We start from the raw sequence: 20,635 nt of genomic DNA on the forward strand, positions 1-20,635 counted from the left end.
TCAGGGAAAAAATCCATGGGTCGCAGAGCTAAGAACAATCAGGACCACTTTTTAAAGTATACTGGGAATAAAGAAATCCTAGCAATGGTATAGGCTCATTACTAGATAGAGATGATAAAATTGTTCATAATGATGGAGAAAGGTAAAAAGTATTTAATTTCAAGTGTTCAGATAACCTGCTGACATGGGTAATTGTTGGCCGATTAGCCTGAAATCAATCATGAACAAAATGGAGAAGCGGATATGGGATTCAGTTGATAAACAACAGGACTATAAGTAATGCCAGCAAAGTTTTATGGACAGATTTCAAAGAATAAAATTGGGTTTGTCTGATAAGATTACGTTTGGTTGATGATTATTACAGATATGCAGTTCAGTTTATAGTACCGCACAATATTCGGGTTAAAATATTAGTACTACACATTATCAATAAAGCACACTAAAACGGTTCAAGATAGATTTAGAACTGACAGATCTCACAGTAGTCAATGGAGAACCATCATCAAATGGGAATGTTTCTAGTGGGGTTCTGTTGGGATCGGTACTAGGTCCAACGCTATTAAAATTTTTCATCAGTAGTAAAATAAATATAAAACTACTGTTGATAAAAATTGCAGAGGACACAAAGACTTCCCATCGTAAAGTAAGATCTCAATCGCTTGGTAAACTATAACAAAAATACATTTTATTTTAATATGGCCAAATATAAGAACATGGAATGCAGGCCATAGCTACAGAATGAGGGACTGTATCCTGGAAAGCAGTGACTAAAAAAAGATTTAGGGGTTACAGTGGACAAGCAACTCAACATGCACTCCCAGTGCAACGCTGTGGCAAAAAGGGATAATGTGATCATTGGATGTATAAAAAACGAAGTAGTGAATAGGATTAAGGAAATTCTTACACCTCTGTATATGAGATTGGTTAGACAATACTGGAATGCTATGTACACAGTTCTGGTTTTATGGATATTGAAAAACTGGAGAGGGTGTAGAAAGTGATTGGGTTGGAGAATTGCCTTACAGTGAGAGGCTTAAAGAACTCAAGCTGTTTAGCTATCAAAAAGATTGAGAGGTGACTTGATTACAGGATAAGTACCTTCACAGGGAGAAAATACAGGATTCTAAAGAGTTCTTTAATCTAGCAAAGAAAAGTTTAACAAGAATCTATAACTGGAAGTGAAGCCAGACAAATTCAAATTAGGCACAGATTTTAAATTAGGGTGATTAATTATTGGAATAAACTAACAAGGCAAATGGTGGAAATCCCCATTTCTTGAGGTCTTCAAATCAAGACCGGATGCTTTTCAGGAAGAAGTTATAGGCTCAATTCAGGTGTAACTGGGAGGGAAGATTGGCCTGCAGTATGCAGGCCAGACTCCCTAGATGATCTAATGTTCCCTTTTGGCCTTAATTCAATGAATCTATCTTTTTCTTAGAGTCTTTATTCTGGAAACAAAACAAGAATCATGGGTATATTTGTGTAAGTAGGAAGTTCTCTACGGTCCATTTTAAAAGGCAAATTAAAAGGGTAAAATACTAATCTGTAATCTGCTTGTTTTTAAATTATATTTCACAGGACTTTCTTGGTTCTTGTAGTTTCAAACATGAGAGAAGCCTGAAATTCACATTCTTCATCCACCAAGGCACTGACAGACGAGCATAAGGCTCCCATATGAATCCTTCCAAAATGTCAGTGTCTAAGGTAAAACACAAAAAATGAAAGTGCTAAGGGAGGCAGTAGCTTGTGCCAATGCCACTGCCTCCTAAACAGCTTTCTGTCAGTTCTTGAAAGTGCAGTCAGAAAGGTGAATTGAAATCTTCAAAGAAGCAGAATTACAGGTATATACATTTTATTTTTAATAAGATACTGTCTTCACCATAAATTACTCCTGGAGAGTAGACATCTCAAATGATACCTCAAAATATAAAGCATGATTAATAGTGCAGTTGGCAGAGAGAATGAAGGGCAATACCTTATATTTTGCAACAAAGACTGAGAAGAATCCTCCTGCGAGCAACAGTAATACAAAAAATGAAATAGTAAATGTTATCTGGGCAAGTAAAGAGTATCAGGTTTCCTTTCTGCCTGACAGACAAGAAGAAATGCTGGGAGTGGGCTAAGTGATAACAGGCACAAAGATACTGTCCTCCCAGTCCGGGTGGAGGGAGATCAGACAGTTGAGTGGGAAAGAAGAAAGAAAGAAGATCTCCGCTGCGAAGAGAATGGGAACGAGAAGATGCGAGTAGTGCAGAAGCAGGAGAAAATGCAATCCGTACAACAGACCAAAGCCTCAAGTCAGAGGGGAATGAATTAGGCCTTCATTTCAGCCACAAAGACGATTTCTGGGGAGAAAGGGTTGGAACTGTGGAGACATATGCTGCTGATTATGCCTAGGGCTGAACATAATCTTAAAAGTGTTCTCTGCTAATGCTTGGATCATGGAGTTATGATGACTTGAGAGGAGAGAGAGAGGTTGGGCTTGGAATTTTCAGTACTAGTCAGTTTATTGTGGGTTGGCTGCCTTTCAAGTGTCTACTTAGCAACTTCTAGAGCCTTGCAAACTTAGCAGCAGCAGCTGTAGTTGTTGCAAGCCAGAGTTTGATTTGATTTTAAGAAAGAATAATGTTTGCAAGCTACAGGTTATAACCAGAGTGTCGGAGTGCAATTATTTTTCCTGAAAGACAAGTGATAGCTCAATTTGCCAGGAAAGCCACACCAGGCTTCGTAGCAAATAAACCACAATTAGGTTACCCACTGCTACTGAAAAAAAAAAACCCTAGCTTGACTGGATTTTAGGAGGTGGACAGCTTCTCTCTTGTGCTACACAAAATGAATACTCCATTTTAAAAATGTAGGTTTTTAGTCCTTCTGGTAGATTCCTTTTGAAAAGCTAAGAGATCTTAAGACAACATGGGCTTAACCCTGAATCTAACAAAAGGTCATTTTGTACTACCTGAACTCAACACAGGCAAGGTTCCATCCCATCTCTTACAATCTGCTATGAAAAAAAATAAACCATGTAATTAGGGAGGAAAGGAGAAAGGTTGCTCTGGTTCTCAGTCTTCATCTTTCCACACTCAGCAGGATAGGATCAGCCACTGCTGAGCTGAGAATCATATTAGTCTCATCTCTTATGGTGCTAGTAGAATCACAGAACAACTTCTCCACTGAGGTTAATTTATGCCTTTGCTCCAGCTGTACCAGAGGAAATACCTTCATTGCCAGTGGATGGAGACAGTGTTTCTGATCAAGCAGTCTTCTGTTGGTGCCAGGTCAGGTAGCTTCTTGTTCATTAGATTAGTCAATAATATCTCCTCCATCTTCTCCCACTACTCCATCACTACCTGATTCAAGAAACAGGGTTTATCATCTGTTGACTAAATGTAATTGTGTTCGGATTAGTGGCAATCCAAAATACCTTGTATGGCCTACTGCAGGACTTTCCGACACAGGATGTTATGATCTGCTGCCTTCTTATCTAGAAGATGATGCTCAGGTTGTCCATTTAGACATGAGATCTGATTAGGATAGCATAACTGATTGCTCTCATCTCTGGAATATTCAAGAGTAGCTGTTCTTGGAGACAGCAAACTCTCTAAGTGAAAGTTCTGCTGTGTGGTATTCCATTCATCCAAGATTTGACGCAAGTTTAGTATAGTGTTTAGACACTATGGTGATAAGATACTTTATAAATACCTACAGATAAATCCAAGTGATTCCTTTCATACTGGTGTGCCTGATCGGCCAGCCATCAAGATAGGAAACCATGTGTACTCCCAGCCCATGCAGACAGGCTCCCATTACTGCTAAGAATTTCACAAGTATACACAATGCTATTGTAGAGCTACTGAGGTATAGTCCTTTAGACAGTCTGAACTTTTGGAGTCTCCAGATGCAGAATCTCTAACATACTGGAAGTCAGCCAGCGTTCAAAGAGTGTCTCTCACCTTAGAAACATATGGAAGGGCACGCACAGGAAGGTACTGCCAACCAAGAAGAACAGATGCTCCAAGAAGTACCCCACATTTAGAGCATCAAACTGTCACCAGTTATTGCTATAGATATACAGACATATGCTAGGCAAGGTATAGGTATGGAGTAAGGCACTAACGCAAAAACCAATAGTTTAGCTAAACTAACTGAGGCCTAAGGTCTAAAGATTTGACATACTAAGCTAACCAGTAAGTGACCCTATATCATAAGTTGTCACAAGATAGAGTGCTGCATTAAGTAACTGATCCTAAACTGCTGACAGGTAACCACAACATACCTGTTTGGAACAGCTTTTAATATTTTAAAATCAGAAGCATCAGCAGATAATGCCATGGTAACGAAACATATATGCTAATAAGCTTAAGGTAAATGGCCTAGTAACCTATTGGAGAAGAGTATCCAAACATTAGTAGGGTGAGGATGTATAGGTAAGGAAAAGAGGTTGAAATCCCTATTGCATATGCCTGAGGAATAGGGAGTGTTGTCATAACCTATTATAAAGTTAGTACTCTACCTGTGCACCCCAGATAGATTTCCAGGAACCTACAAGTCCAAGGACAACTTGTGAATCATCTCACCTACTATTGGGCTCCCCACAAAGAATGGTGAGAGTACATAAATGCTGAATTCTGTATTATCTATTTTGCTGGGTTGAAGTGTTTGTGATATTGCTCATTGTGCTAATAAAATTATTACAAAAATCAGAAATGGTCTTCCCTTCCCTAAGTGTGAGTCTCTCTGATACACCGTGGCCCTCAATCTAATTTTGTAGATGATCTAGAGGCAGCTGACCAGCGCAATAACACATCATGTTAAATTGTAAATTCTAAATAATACCTAACCAATAGATCAGGCAACAAAAGTAAACTGGAAACTATATGATGTTCCACACACCCAATGACATCCACGCTGCATCCAGGCCTTACATGACAAAACACAAAATCTCCTCCACACCAGAGGCACTTGAAGGTATGGATCCGCTGCTGAGTTGCACCAATTTCAAAGACACTGAATTTTCATTTCTTTTTGCACATGGTGCCTCCTCCAAAGTATGTCACCAACATACTGTTACCCAGGGTTTTCAGAACCCAAAGCAGTAGAAACTTCACTGTTTCACTCCAGGTGGTGTCAGGAATAAATCAATGGGAACACAGCGCTTCCAGATGATGAAAAATTGATACAAGTGTGCTCTGATCTAAAACTACTATTTATTAGATTTAAGCACAAGAAATAAGTTTAGAACATCCCAAGCAATTACACAGAATCTGAGATGGTACTGAGTAGTTAGCAGCAGGTCCGCAATGGTTGGTCGCTTCCCCACCAGGGAGTACGGTGTCAGGAAAGTCTCTCAGGATAGCTTCAGAGAGCTCACTCTAAAGTACACTCTATTATCTTGTCTTCTGATAACTCATTTTTACAAATCACATACCTCATAATGACCCGTACTGGTTCATCAGTTCTCCTAACTTTAAGATTGTTAGGAATGTTTTGTTAAGTAGTTTGTTAGTCATAATAAGCTTCTATATCAAAGGCGCCTGAACTCAAGGACCCCATCCACTTATTCCATTTCAGTCTCAACATGTTCAATCTCCTCCCATTCTGATTAGCCAAAACTGCAACCCTGCAGATACTTTTGACCTTGCCTCTAGAAGCCCTGCTTGTTCAAATTAATTCTTAACTATGTAGTGTTCCATATTTCATTAATTCATGGTGGCTGAATGCACACAATAAGGTTCCACTTAGCTTGATCAAATTCTGGGGTAACAAAACCATTCCATTCTGGAGCAACAGTACAACCTCCCCAACCCGAGGCACCACCAGTGTCTCTCTTGACATTTAAGATGTTCACTCTGCTCCAGGTAATGGTATTCTGCTGTGGCTTTAAGTGGGCACTGGAATTTGTGCTTGTACCCCAGAGTCCAGAAGAGAGAGAACTACTGAGCTATACAGACCTGCTTGAATGACTCCTTTCAAACTTCATAATCAAACATTAAACATAACATCCACCAGAAGCCAACTTTTGTCAGAGTATTTCATCAACTTCGACAAGCAAAGAGCTTATCTCCACTATGTGGTGAGTCACTCACATTGTAAAGTTTGTCTTCTACATGCACCACAGAGCACTAACACTGTCTATGCACTTTATATACACAATTTTAGTAGCACCCCTGTCATAACAGGATCAATTAAAAATAAAAGACATGTAGGTGTATCAAACTTCAGTGCTGAGGACTGAAAGTGGGAGCAAACTCTGCTTCAGCTTCACTTAAGAACAAAATCAAATACATAACAATGCAAGGAAGACTGTCAGTGATGACAAATAAATTAAGTAAGGTCCCATAGCTCACACTTGGAAAAAAAATCCAAGAGTAAGAATGCTGTGTGGGTAGTATCTTTAAAGAAGGCTCTTTATCTAGTAAGATCTGATGTAAGAGTTCAGTGTTTTCCTGCAACAGCTCAGGTACTCACTAACACAACACAATCTGTACCAAAGAAAACATCACCTGAATTAACATCTTAGCATGCAAGTAAAGGGGAGGAACCGATTTTTCAAATATTTTGTCTTATAATTATTTGTAAACTTAAAGTTCATGCATATGTTTATGGAAAGCCATTATAGCTTAAAGATAATTTAATCTGGCAAAACAACAACGTTTAGATAAATAACCCTCTTATTATCTAGCTATTACTATCTATGGCCTTTTACTTATAACTGTTAATATTGTACCTTTATTTGCAGATAAGGTAACCATGGCTAATTTGCCTTCACTCAGTTGTCATTTGAAATTGGAGATTTATTTATTTTGTAATGGTTCCTACTTTTTGAATTGCAATGCAAATTTCCTCATATTTGCCTCTTACCCAAACCTAACAGCAAGCAAAAGCATGGGTCTGCATATTGCCCACTCTTTCTAAGGACTTCCTTAACAGCCTACATGAAGAAACCCAAGTTACCAGGGACATCTGAATTGCCTTGTGTTTTACTACTAAGAAACCAAAAGTTGCTTTAAAGCTATATTGCCACACCTGAATATAAAACTGGTTTAAAAATCAATTCAATTGCTACCTAATTTGTTTTGACAATGTATTTTTGATAATGAGCTAACTCCAAATTATATTCAATTTTAAAACAGAAGTGGCTAAATCAAAAATATAATTAGGATGAGTTATTGGGAAACAGGCATATCACCAGTAATAAATAACTTAGCTCACATATAACGATTTTCATCCATAGATCTAAGAGTGCTTTCCAAAGGAAGGTATCTGTCCCCATTTTACAGATGGGGAAACTGAGACATGGTGAGCTGGTGTGACTTGACCAAAGTCACACAGCACATTAATGTCAGAGCCAGGAATAGAATCCGGGTTTCCTGATTCCCAGATTCCCAGTCCAGTGTCCTACCCACAAATAATCATGCTGCCTTCCTATTAATATACACATATTAAAATGTTTTACTTTACATGGGAATATCACAATTTAAATATTTTCATTCACATCTAGTGCAAATGATCTCTCAGATGAGTTATAGTACACATCCCTCAAAACCTAAGAGAGGGTTAGGTTAGATTATACGTTAAACAGCAGTGTAAGATTACAATACTAACAGGGATAAGGAACTTCTTGATTTCTTCCAAAGCATGCCCCATTCTGGCATATGCCTCTGCTGGTGGGGCAAATACTTCAATGAGAACATGCAGGTCATCATTTAGGTGGAAGTATTTTGCTTCCCCACTTTTTCTCAACTCTTCTTCCTGGGAAGGACAGAAAATTTCACTGTTAAAATGTAATCACAAAAAGAGAAGAAAAAAAATGTAAAATGAATGTGTGTTTGAGATGTTTGCCATATACATATAGTTCATGTACTTTTTGGATCAAATACTAAATGGAAACATAACTGGAAATTATAAATTAATATTCTCTACTGTACTCCAAGCCAATGAAAAACTTTACAATATTGCTATTCTGCCTATCAAATAATGTTTTATTAAGTATATATTACTCAAGAGAAAATTAGTAGATAAGATCTCTACCCTGAGACAATGACTGGTTCCTCTAACAGACAGAATTGTTTCCATTGTTTTGCCTTGATTAAAATAAACTCTCAGTATTTGTGAGCAGCGTGAAAAATATCTTTGTTCTATTTACTGTTTCAACATTGGGGGTTTTACTCCATTCATTCCTCTTGCACCAACCTACTTCTAGGCTAGCTGGAGAGAGTGCATAATCTTTATTAAGTGACAGGTTTCAGAGCAGCAGCCGTGTTAGTCTGTATTCACAAAAAGAAAAAAGGCAGTACTTGTGGCACCTTAGAGGCTAACAAATTTATTTGAGCATAAGCTTTCGTGAGCTACAACTCACTTCATCGGATGCATTCAGTGGAAAACACAGAGGGGAGATTTATATACATAGAGAACATGCTACCATACACACTGTAAGGCGAGTGATCACTTAAGATGAGCTATTACCAGCAGGAGAGCAGGGAGGGGGGGAACCTTTTGTAGTGACAGGTGGGCCATTTCCAGCAGTTGACAAGAACGTCTGAGGAACAGTGGTGGGTGGGGGGGTTGATTATCACTACAAAATGTCCCCCCCCACTCTACTGTTGGTAATGGCTCACCTTAAGTGATCACTCTCCTTACCGTGTGTATGGTAACACCCATTGTTTCATGTGCTCTATGTACATAAATCTCCCCACTGTATTTTCCACTGAATGCATCTGATGAAGTGAGCTGTAGCTCACGAAAGCTTATGCTCAAATAAATTTGTTAGTCTCTAAGGTGCCACAAGTACTCCTTTTTATTAAGTGAATGAACACTCAGTTCAATCTGTGTGTGCGCTCAGATTTCTGGAAACAGAAATTTCTGGAAATGCTTAGAGGCTTAAAGGAGGTCATCAATTTAAAAATCATACTTATGCCTGAAATGTGTTTTGATGACTTTTTAATAAGCATTGGAAAAACAACTGTGTTTTAAAATCCCAACACAAAAAGCACTGCTAACAGCCTAAGCATGGTTCCGTTGTGCTATTAGACAAGCAGTAGAAGAGTATGCTAACCTAAGTACTAATATAATTTGATTTGAATTTTTTTCTGTCAATTATCCGAGGCTCTAAAAAGTATGCTATTCCTGACATTTATTCTATTTAAGTAAGAAACTAATAGTGCTCTAACATCTCTTTTAATGGGTCCAAAAATAGTAGTATTAATTACAGATTAAAGTTTTCTTATTTGTTCCTTCTCTGTCATAATTATGAGTTAAAGTTATGACAATCAGTTCTAGCTTATTGTAGGTAATCTTTGTTGTCGTCAAATGTACACAATATATGAATATTGCAAAATTGGTTGGAAAAGCAAAGTAATCTGATTAGTTGATAGAGCGTTCAGAGCAGGAAAATTAACACATCGTAATTAGTTGGCTGAATCTTGTAGCCTTAACCATCATCTTGTCAATACAAATGATGAAAGGACCACAAAAATAGAAAGTAAAAACCTCCCTCAATGACTATAATGTTGTAGCTAGGAAGGTTTTTGTTTTGTTTTTTCAAAAGCTCCTCTTCAGCTCATTTAACAAATCAGACTTCTCAAAGTGCTAAAGAAAATTTCTGCTTAAGAGTAATTTAGCATGGTCCAAAGAGTACAGGTGAGAGCACCATGAATTAAATTAAAAACTGAAAAACTTAAGCTGGATATCACAAACTTAACGGAGAATGATCAAACTGTATAATAATCTCCCTTGGGAAACAGCATAAGCTCTTGAATAATTTAAGAGAACATACCACTGGAAAACATGATAGTGAATAATCCTGCATGACACTATATGACTTAGAAGAAGAAAGATGGAAAATATCTAGGATTCTTTGAGTGGTAGCAGGTTCAGAGTACAAAACAAAAGGGATTTAATCAGCCTAATTTTAACATAGTTATGTAGATTTCAACAATTTGTTTAAAATCACAATAAGCAAAGTTTGCTCATATAGAGAGCCCATATGCTAGATTTCATCCCTAGGAAATTTGTTGGCGAAAGGATTTAAAAACCTAATAAGTGGAACAGTAGTGTGCATAGCGCTTGGATGTATTGGATCAAGGGTGGGCAGACTTTTTGGGTCGAGGGCCACATCGGGGAATAGAAATTGTATGGTGGGCCATGAATGCTCACAAAATTGGGGTTGGAGTGCGGGAGGGGGTGCGGGCTCTGGGGTGGGGCTGAGGATGAGGAGTTTGGAGAGTAGGAGGGTGCTCTGGACTGGGACTGAGGGCGATCAGGGCAGGGGTGTGGGAAGGGGTGGGGCTGGGCATGAGAAGTTTGGGGTGCAGTTTGGTGGTGTAGTTGACATCACCATCTACCTACACACTTCTGATGCCCATCATCATGGTATCTGTAATTATTTTCTTGGGAGGCACTTCATTACAATATGCCAGTGGTCTAAATTTTCCTCCCTGCATTCTTTGAGACAGTTTGGTTTTAAATAACTTCATCCTTTTCTCTCCTACTATTACATTTGTTTAACTTGAAATAAATATTTCAAAATGCCTTTGAATGGCTATTCATGTTACAAGTTTTACGTCTGTCTGCCATTAAATGATTTCCTCAGACATTTAACATTCTGGAAAGTTCATGACTTACATCTCAATATTGAGATGTGTTTCGCAGTGGGCAGACCCACAAGCCCATGCTGAGCCCCACTGACTTCACTATCTTCACATGTTTAGGGGTTTGCTTGCGTAGAGTTCACTGCAAAATCGGAGGACTCATATGGAAAAACAGACCACATCTGAATCTGGCCTACACATGCTTTGTTTTATATTCATTTTCTAGTTCTTCTTGGCTTTTTCCACTTTCGCAAAAACTGTGCTGGGAAGACTAAAGGAAGCCACATATCATGGATGTCCTATGCACTAAAATGTTTCAGCTACTTGATTTACCTTGGATTTGTCCCTCATGGAACCTTTTCCCAATATAGACATTTTTGTCAATGTTTCTTCCTGTAAACGTTTCAGTGAATTGCCACGTGGACCCAAAAGTTTTCCCACAAAGTTGAACTGCAAGGAAACAACAAAAACGCAATAAAAATATTGTAACACTGAGGAACTGTCATGTAGAATTGCAACAAAGTATGAAAGATGTTGCTTAATGTAGCTGCAAACAAAAAAAAAATTGATTAGGTCACAACTTTTATAGCCATTAAACAAACATATGTGGAATAGATACCACCACTTCAGTGACTTCTCCCATTGTACAGAAACCTACAAACATCAATACACAAAAAACTTTCAAATCCTATGAAGAGAACTCAATTCACGTTCAACTATATTGTTTTAGATTTAGGACAGACAGAAAAAGATGCCAACCCTTAAGCCCGAAGTACCTCTGGGCACTGTCTAAAAGCCCAGTTCAATATAAAAATAAATTCAGAAGCTAACTCAACCGTATAAAGAAGCAACCAATCAAGTCTTTTTATTTCTTAAAAGAAAAGGTAGCTCATGCTCCTTAAAAATTATCTGTGAAGGAATATGCCCCCTGAACCTCACCCCTCAAAAACCCTCCGTAAGAAGATAAGCACTTATGATTAAGGCTGCCAGTTTGTCATGGAGGTCACAGATTCTGTGACTTTCCACGACTTCTGTAGTGGCCAGTGCGCCTGGCTCAGGGGCAGCTCGGGCAGCCCCTGCGCCAATTGCACGGGCCGCTGGGGTAGCCTCAGGCTCCCACACACTCCCCTCCCCAGCAGCAGAGTTTGGATGTGGGAGGGGGAAGGGGATTGGGGCACGGGACGGGATGAGGTGGGCTCCGGGCGGCGCTTGCCTGGGGGGGCTCCCCGGAAGCGGCGACAACCCCTGATTCAGATGCTAGGCGGAGGCACGGCTACGCAGCTTTGTGGGTTGGCTCCAGCTTGCGGGCAGCCCCCTGCAAGTTTTAGTCACTGGTATTTTTAGTAGAAGTCATGGACAGGTTAAAACTGGTGAATTTTTGTTTCCTGCCCATGATCTGGGGTGACTTACTACAAATACATATGACTAAAATGTAGCCTTACTTATGATCGACAGATTTAAGCTATAATCAGACCAAGGTCAGAAACCATTTCCAAAGATCAAGGAGCTGTTATGGAGGACACCCTATCGGCAGATCCTACTTGTTGACACCAAGGAGCTCAAGCACCTAGGTTGATCTCAACTGTGATTTGTCAGAAAAAGAAAGGAAATTCAATAGCATATTGATAAAAAATTCCTATATTTTCTATATGCCTGAGTGTCTGCCTGGAGAGGTAATACTGAAAGGTAATTTACTGTAGGGGTTATTTTATCAGACACTGACCATGATCCTTTTTTGATCCTGTGATTAACAAGAATTAGAACATCAGTTTTAACAGAAAGATTAGAACCTGCTATTGGAGTAGTCAATGAACATTTAAGGCTAATGTAAAAGGCTAATGTAAAAGGCTAATAAAAGGCTAATGTAGTGCCAATCTTTAAAAAAGGGAAGAAGGAGGATCCTGGGAACTACAGGCCAGTCAGCCTCACTTCAGTCCCTGGAAAAATCACGGAGCAGGTCCTCAAAGAATCAATCCTGAAGCACTTGCATGAGAGGAAAGTGATCAGGAACAGCCAGCATGGATTCACCAAGGGAAGGTCATGCCTGACTAATCTAATCGCCTTCTATGATGAGATTACTGGTTCTGTGGATGAAGGGAAAGCAGTGGATGTATTGTTTCTTGAATTTAGCAAAGCTTTTGACACGGTCTCCCACAGTATTCTTGTCAGCAAGTTAAGGAAGTATGGGCTGGATGAATGCACTATAAGGTGGGTAGAAAGCTGGCTAGATTGTCGGGCTCAACGGGTAGTGATCAATGGCTCCATGTCTAGTTGGCAGCCGGTATCAAGTGGAGTGCCCCAAGGGTCGGTCCTGGGGCCGGTTTTGTTCAATATCTTCATAAATGATCTGGAGGATGGTGTGGATTGCACTCTCAGCAAATTTGCAGATGATACTAAACTGGGAGGAGTGGTAGATACGCTGGAGGGGAGGGATAGGATACAGAAGGACCTAGACAAATTGGAGGATTGGGCCAAAAGAAATCTGATGAGGTTCAATAAGGATAAGTGCAGGGTCCTGCACTTAGGACGGAAGAACCCAATGCACAGCTACAGACTAGGGACCGAATGGCTAGGCAGCAGTTCTGCGGAAAAGGACCTAGGGGTGACAGTGGACGAGAAGCTGGATATGAGTCAACAGTGTGCCCTTGTTGCCAAGAAGGCCAATGGCATTTTGGGATGTATAAGTAGGGGCATAGCGAGCAGATCGAGGGACGTGATCGTTCCCCTCTATTCGACATTGGTGAGGCCTCATCTGGAGTACTGTGTCCAGTTTTGGGCCCCACACTTCAAGAAGGATGTGGATAAATTGGAGAGAGTCCAGAGAAGGGCAACAAAAATGATTAGGGGTCTGGAACACATGAGTTATGAGGAGAGGCTGAGGGAGCTGGGATTGTTTAGCCTGCAGAAGAGAAGAATGAGGGGGGATTTGATAGCTGCTTTCAACTACCTGAAAGGGGGTTCCAAAGAGGATGGCTCTAGACTGTTCTCAATGGTATCAGATGACAGAACGAGGAGTAATGGTCTCAAGCTGCAGTGGGGGAGGTTTAGATTGGATATTAGGAAAAAATTTTTCACTAAGAGGGTGGTGAAACACTGGAATGCGTTACCTAGGGAGGTGGTAGAATCTCCTTCCTTAGAGGTTTTTAAGGTCAGGCTTGACAAAGCCCTGGCTGGGATGATTTAACTGGGAATTGGTCCTGCTTTGAGCAGGGGGGTGGACTAGATGACCTTCTGGGGTCCCTTCCAACCCTGATATTCTATGATTCTAACTCTATAACCTGAGGTGCTTTTAATACTGCTTTGCTACCAGAACCGCTACTTCTGACCTGCTCACATAGCCTTCAGCATGCAAATTCACTTCCAGATAAATACATGAGCACTCTGACCACTTGCTCATGAATTAAACTGCAGAGCAACATCAGCAAGTTCCCTAGTCCAGACTTTCCCACCCAGAAATGTGGGTCTTGTACTACCCAGCACACTACTGAACAATGCAAGCTCATAGGACCGTCATTTCATTGAAGTGATCTATGCACCAACCTTGTTATTCAAAGCAATAAGATAAGTGTCCTAACTACACAAAGATAGATTTTAAGTGATTACCAGTAATGATGCATAAAAAAGGCAGGATTAGTTACAAAAAAAAATTAAAAAAAAAAAAAAGGGTAATATACAAGCTAATCTAATTTAACAAGATAATGGCAATTAAAAGCAAAAGGTTATCCTCACCGTGTTCTGCTGTACATTTTACAGCTTGGGTCCCCTTTCAGCCTGGGACCACCCCCCTCCTTTAGTGGTGTCCTTCAAGTATTCACTGATGTCATAAACAGAGAGATGGGGGAGGAGAGGTGAGTTGGAGGTTACTGTCTCTGTTATATCCCTCTCCCTTCTTCAAGGATTACCCCCAGCTGGGGTGCAGATGACAAGCAGTCTCCTGAGGACGTGAGAATGGCCATTTAAGCTTCTGTTTTTTAACACCTGGCTGGGGCCAGTGTGTGTGTGTGTCTCTGAAAAACTGGTTTGTAGGGGCTACTGAAATGTTATAATTCTGGGTAACAATATACAGTAGAATCTCATAACCTGACATTAGTATTACTACATATTTCAATAGGATAATAATGTTCAGCAGATTGTGACTTTTCAAATGGTATCTCAAGGCATACTTTGTGCAACACCTGTCAGAGTCTTGAAAAAGTGGTGAATATAATGGTATAGACTGTCACAGTCACTCTTTCAGATAAAAATCTCATCCAGTTAGAAACGAGTCCCTGACAATCAAAGAAAGGGAACATTTATCTATGGCAGTGATGATAGGATACATTTTGACTGGTGAACACCAACAAATCTTCTGGCCTTGTAAAATGGAGGCCTGGGAAGAAGCATGGAGTAGAAAAAAGAAATGGTGGGCAAGACTCCCCTTAGTGCCTGCCAGTTCTTCCACATCTGGGCTGCTATCCCTCTCATCACTCCAGAGCCATCTGATGGGGGAAGGAGGTAGAAAGGCATGTGGCAACCTGCAACAGAAGCTGGGAGCAAAAACCAGGATGGCAGGGCCTGGTGACCTACAGTGGCAACTGAGGAGGACAGTCTGATGCTTTCCCAGACTATCAGGTGTGACACTGGAATACACTGGAAATTAGAGCTATTAAGCACCCCACTATTACACACACACACACACACAGTGCATGAGGGATATACAGCTATAGCTTGCCTAAGGCATCTGTATACTTCATAACTGCAGTTTACATTTCTCAAAGTATTCAGCGCACTCTGCCTTGAAAGTCTAAGTCTATCCCGTGTGTGATTGGCTTTTGTTTAAAATATATTATTCGAGTCTCTAGTTCTGATTAGGAGCATTGGCATTTCTCCCCTAAGTTGGGAGACTCCCTGAGGGGAGCACAGGATATGAACGCTTAGAGGAGACAGCACCTATTTATGGCCAGGTCTTTTCTGCACTGATTTGCCATGCTGCATTCTAGGAAGGTGGGCAGGGGGCCCCAGCATTGATTATCCCCCATCATGCTGCACTCTGTGGAAAATGAATAGGGTACACTGGCATGGAGGAATATCTGCCCTGGTGCACTCTGGGGAGGTAAGCAGGGGAGCCATGTGCTGAGAATACCTGTCCTTCTGCACTCTGCTGATGTATACAGCTGAAGGGAAACCAATTCCACTTTGTGGCTCTTAGAGTACCTCCTAGAGGAATCCCCTGAATCAGTTTCTTCAAGAGATAGCGCTTGGGGACTCTTTTTTGCGTGCCCATGCTTTATGCTGCGGAAACTTGAAGGATCTGAATGTCAGAGACCTTTTTCTTCTACCTGTCCTTGATCTGCCTCCTCCCCAGAAGGAGAAAGAGTAATTTCATTCTGACAGTGCCCTGGAGAGGGAAGAACTTTGTGGTTACTCTTTTCAGCAACTTTCCTGTCCTGAGAAATAGAAGATTCAGACTGAAGGTGTTGCTGGACTGGGTGAAGAAGAGATTCACAAGTTCCCAAGCTTTGTTCAAGGGAGATTCCTGGACATGGCCTGAACACAGGCTGACCTCACCCCAGAAGCAGGGGTCATCCCAGGCTCCAGTCCTGGAGGTTCAAAGGGAGTCCCCCTTGGCCCACTTACAGCACTGGGAGACAGCGCTGGGCTGACACTGCTGGCAATGAGTAGCCCTGAGCCATTGCAGGGCTGGGGAGGGGGCATACTGCAGAATGGAGGGAAGGGTTGGGCCTGACTGCCTCTTAGCATACTCTCCTTGTTTTGTCCCAGATGCTTTTCCTTAGTTCCATCACTGCCATAGCTGCAGGGTAGGAGGTGGGCAGCTGCTCTGCAGTCAACAGTACTGACTGAGAATTGGCTCCAGCTGCTGGGTGAGAAACTTCCCTGACCCTTTAACATTGTACTACAAACTATATTATCCCCATGTGGTGGAAAATGAGGGATTCACCACTTGTTGGTCCCAGGTCTAGGGGATGTTGCTGTTTAGATGCTGCCACCGCTTCCTGGGAGCTCTCCTGGCTGCTTGGGGACTGAGGCTACAGGAATCTTTGCCTCTGCCTGAGTACTTGAGAGGAGGCTGGGCCTCCACAGAACAGGCACATCTTCATGCAGGCACTTAATCAACAGGAGAGGTATAGGAAACAGTGTCTTGCTCTCTCCTCCCCACTTAGTTTCTCATCCTGGAGCACCCCAGATGGGTGAGCTGCTGGCACAGAGTTCCAGTATCTGAGGCAACCCTCTCTTTCAATAAAGGAAGACCCTGACAACCTCCCCACCCCTTTTTTCTGCAGGAGCAGCAGGAGCTAGTCTGCCTGCATTTGGAGAGGCAGATGAGGTCGGATTTTTCAAGTGGAGCCACACTTCCTCTGCCTTTGACAGCAGGCACGGTCTGCCTCCAAGTCTGTATAAAGCTGAGTACCCAAGTCTTGGATCCTTGGACCTTATTAGGAATCAGAAACAGATTTTTTTTTCCAGATTTACATTCAGACTACAAAGGACATTCCTTTCCTAGGCATTTAATCTCCTGTATGAGTTTCAGCTAGAAAAGAATATCAATGTTAAATCAAGTTTAAACATATAAATTACGGGGTAGAGGGGATACGTAATAAGACACGTAATCCTTGTTTATCCCCACCAAAGACAAATCTGCAGAGCATGCTATCTATCCAGCTTAAATGCTTAGTGAAAGTATAAACACTTGACCAAATGGTCTATTTGCAAAGCTCTAACTAGCCAATTCCAAAGCTACAGGTAGCTTTATGGCGTATTAGGTCCTCCGCTAGGGGGTTCTGTCATGTGGGATCCCTGAAACAGAGTACAGTTGTGATTGTTTATTCAGCATTCGGAACTCATTGTTCCTAAACAGTCTGATATCAGAAAACCCTGAGAGAATTTCCTCTGCCTCTTCCAAGAAATGCAAAGCTTCCACAGGGGAAAAAAAAAAAAAAAACACCTCTCCATTTCAAGGACTCTCCATTTCAAGCACCCAGTTTGTATTATACAATATTCGCCCCCTTCACTTGGGGTATCTGGTAACCATAGCTATAATTACAACAACAGATCTTAAAACAACGTTAGCAACTTTAGATTTAAACAATTAAAGAAATTCCAAAGCAATTTCCGGTACTACATCTGTCCCCAATTCCTTGTAGGAATTTTTGTCACTTTAGAATCATCTTTTCCTGTTTTTTGTTTTGTTTTTAAGAATTCTCACTCCTCCCTCTTTTTATTTGTGTTAAACATCCATGCAAAACAAGAGACACTGACCTATGAAATAGATTAAGTACTGTCAAATGTGCAATATAAACACACTGATAGAAAGAAGAAAAGGTTACACTAATCTTTGGTGTTACTTGTAACAGTAGACAAAATGCTTATAGACCAAAATGTCATTTTAAAGTAAAGTAAACAGTAGCAATTTAACATGGGGATAAACCCACAATACAGGCTCTGACTGCTGAGAGTACATAATTGAGACTAATACTTAAGGGAATACAATACGTAGATTGCTCACAGCTTTATATCTATATACCAGTCATTCTCAAAAGTCAATATGAAACAATCTTTAAATTTTAACCTACCTTAGAAGGGAAGTAACTGCCCCCAAAGTTATGATGAGTCTCTTCAGAAAACTAGTTTATTATTGACTGAAGCCATTTTTCCCCATATTCCTTCTAATGCCAAAGAAAGTCAGGTTTCCGAGAGGATGAACTGGCTCAACAAACTACTTACTCATAAAATGGAAAAGAGTAGTTACTTAACAGTAACTGATTCCTCAAGATGTACTGTCAACAAGGATTCCACTTCTGGTGTGTATGCATCCCATGCACATGAGATTGGATTCTTTTGGCCAGCAATGTCTGTTGGAGCCACATCTGCACCCTGGATGCTCATGGACCTCTCCCCCATTGGGGACATAAAGGACAGATTGGGCCCAACCATCCCTCAGCTTCTTCACTGATACAAAAATCTCAAAGCTACAAGACTATGCAGAAGCAGGGAAGGAGGGCAGGTCATGGCTTCCATGAAAACAATATATCTCAAAGAACAACAGTTACCGTAAGGTAAGTAGCAGTTCTTTCAAGTAATTGTCCATAGGGATCTCATTTCTGGTGACTAGTAAGCAGTTACACCCCCTAGTTTGTAGGTAGATACTAGGAGTCCTATTTAAAAAAGTATTGCAGGACAGCTCTACCCAAAGTGAAAATCCAGTCTGGAAGCCTCAACTAAGGAACAGGGCTTGGAGAACTTGTTGACTGATCTCTTTGTATCCTGCAATGGATGTATCTTAAGGAAGCAATAGAGGCTGCCCATACTCGGCTGGACTAAGCTGTAATCTAGACAGGTGGCTTTAACCAGGCTAAATTGCAGAAGGATCTTACAAAAAGTTACCTACTTTGAGACTGTCTAAATGAGTACTGTCTGACCCTTAACCCTGTCAGTAAAGGTCACAAAACCTAGGGGAGTTCCTGAAAGACCAAAGCTTTCATTATTTCAAGCATGTGTGGTTTAGCTTCCCTTTAATTTGAGTGAAACTTGGAGAAGTAAACCAGAAGGTGAATAGACTGATTCAAATAAAGCAATCTTGGGCAAAACCTGGGGGGTGAGGTGTAAGAGTCACTTTATAGATCACCATGTAAGGTGAGCTAACCATATGGGTCTGAATTGTCTCTACCTCCAAGTTACAAGGAAGGTAGTCTTCATAGACAGATAAGGAAGTCAAGAGGGGCATACAGGGGGGACCCATTAAAGTTTGTTAGTACTATACTGAGGTCCCAGAAAAGCTGGGGCTCCTGAGCTTCAGGAAACGTATATGGTGTGTGGCCCTGAACAGGAGGGTGATGTGTGAAAATTGCTGTTAGATATCCTATGGGATTAATGAAAAGTGCCAATTGTTTTAGGTCTAGCCAATAGATCAAAATAGCAGAAATAGGATTTTCAAGCGAGACAAATGTCAGGATGTCCAGATAGCCACACTGTTCCACTTTGTTTTTTAAGTCAATCTAGTTGAGGTTTTTTTTCCTTTGCTCGAGAATTCTGAACATCTGACAGGTACAGAGCCACTGGCATTATCTGATAACAAATACACTAAGTCCAAGACCTCCTGAAAGAGAGTGAAGATGATTTTGCTCCCCCAGTCTGTCAAGGTAGTGCATGGCTGTTGTATGGTCTGTCAGCGGCTGATGCAAGGGAAGGAACGCTTTGCTTGTCAGGTAGATGGCTATGAGATCCAGAACATTTCATGCAGACAAACTTTTGGGGGAAGTCTGTAGGGACTCTATATGAGCACCCCACCCTTGAGTCGAAGCATCTCTCAGCAGAATCCTGGTAACAAGAGGTGAGAAGTTGCACACCTGAAGTAGATCTTTCCACCAATTTTATGAGGAAAGGACCTCTTAAGAGAGCATCATCTGCATGTCCTTGCAACATGTGCTTGGCAAATACACTAATTTCAAGTACCCTTATAAAGGGCAAACTGAAGTGTGGCAAACTGCAATAGACACAAGAGGTCATACAACCCAGAAGTGCAAGGCACATTCTTACTAATGTCTTTGGATGAGCCTACAGATGGCTGAAAAGGTCACTATGTAGTTTAGAATCTTTCTTATACTAGATAAGCCTTTCCTGACCTAGAATCTAATACAGCCCCTTTGAACTCTACGCTTTGAGTTGTCACAAAGGTGGATTTTTCTCTGTTTATCTGGAGGTCCAGAGTAGCACAGAACCTCTAAATTACACTGGTCAACCTGGTCAGCTGCTAGGGTAATTTCCTATGGATGAGCTAATAGCAAAGAAATGGACAGGCTTGAAAACCTTACATCTCGAGTGAGCGGCCATAGTGGCTAGGCACTTGGTGAAAACCTTCAACACTATGAAAAGACCAAAGGTGGGGGCCCTGTATTGGAGGGCAATCTTCCATATCACAAATGAGGTAATTCCTGTGTACCAGATGAAGACACCGGTGGAAATAGGTTAAGAGCCCCAAACCAGTCATGAGGGGATTATAAAAGCCAGTTTCACCATTATGAACTTTAAATGTCAGAGAAACTTGGAGGCAT

General features: G+C 41.0%; 1 protein-coding gene across 3 annotated transcripts in view; it reads right to left on the reverse strand.

The window, feature by feature from the left end:
• Positions 1-20,635, reverse strand: part of KHDRBS3 (KH RNA binding domain containing, signal transduction associated 3) — a 205,368-nt gene that overhangs the window by 117,251 nt on the left and 67,482 nt on the right. For all 3 annotated transcript variants that reach the window (XR_007355434.2, XM_048841719.2, XM_048841720.2), the window contains exons 3-4: positions 10,920-11,036; positions 7,603-7,749 (exon numbers count right to left, since the gene is read on the reverse strand). Coding sequence is in view for 2 of the 3 variants with exons in the window: in XM_048841719.2 (XP_048697676.1) it covers positions 7,603-7,749; positions 10,920-11,036 (264 nt within the window). In the remaining variant the exon portion in view is untranslated. The remainder of the gene's footprint in view (positions 1-7,602; positions 7,750-10,919; positions 11,037-20,635) is intronic.

This window comes from Caretta caretta, chromosome 2 (genome assembly GCF_965140235.1).
Source record: "Caretta caretta isolate rCarCar2 chromosome 2, rCarCar1.hap1, whole genome shotgun sequence".
Lineage (NCBI taxonomy): Eukaryota > Metazoa > Chordata > Testudines > Cheloniidae > Caretta > Caretta caretta.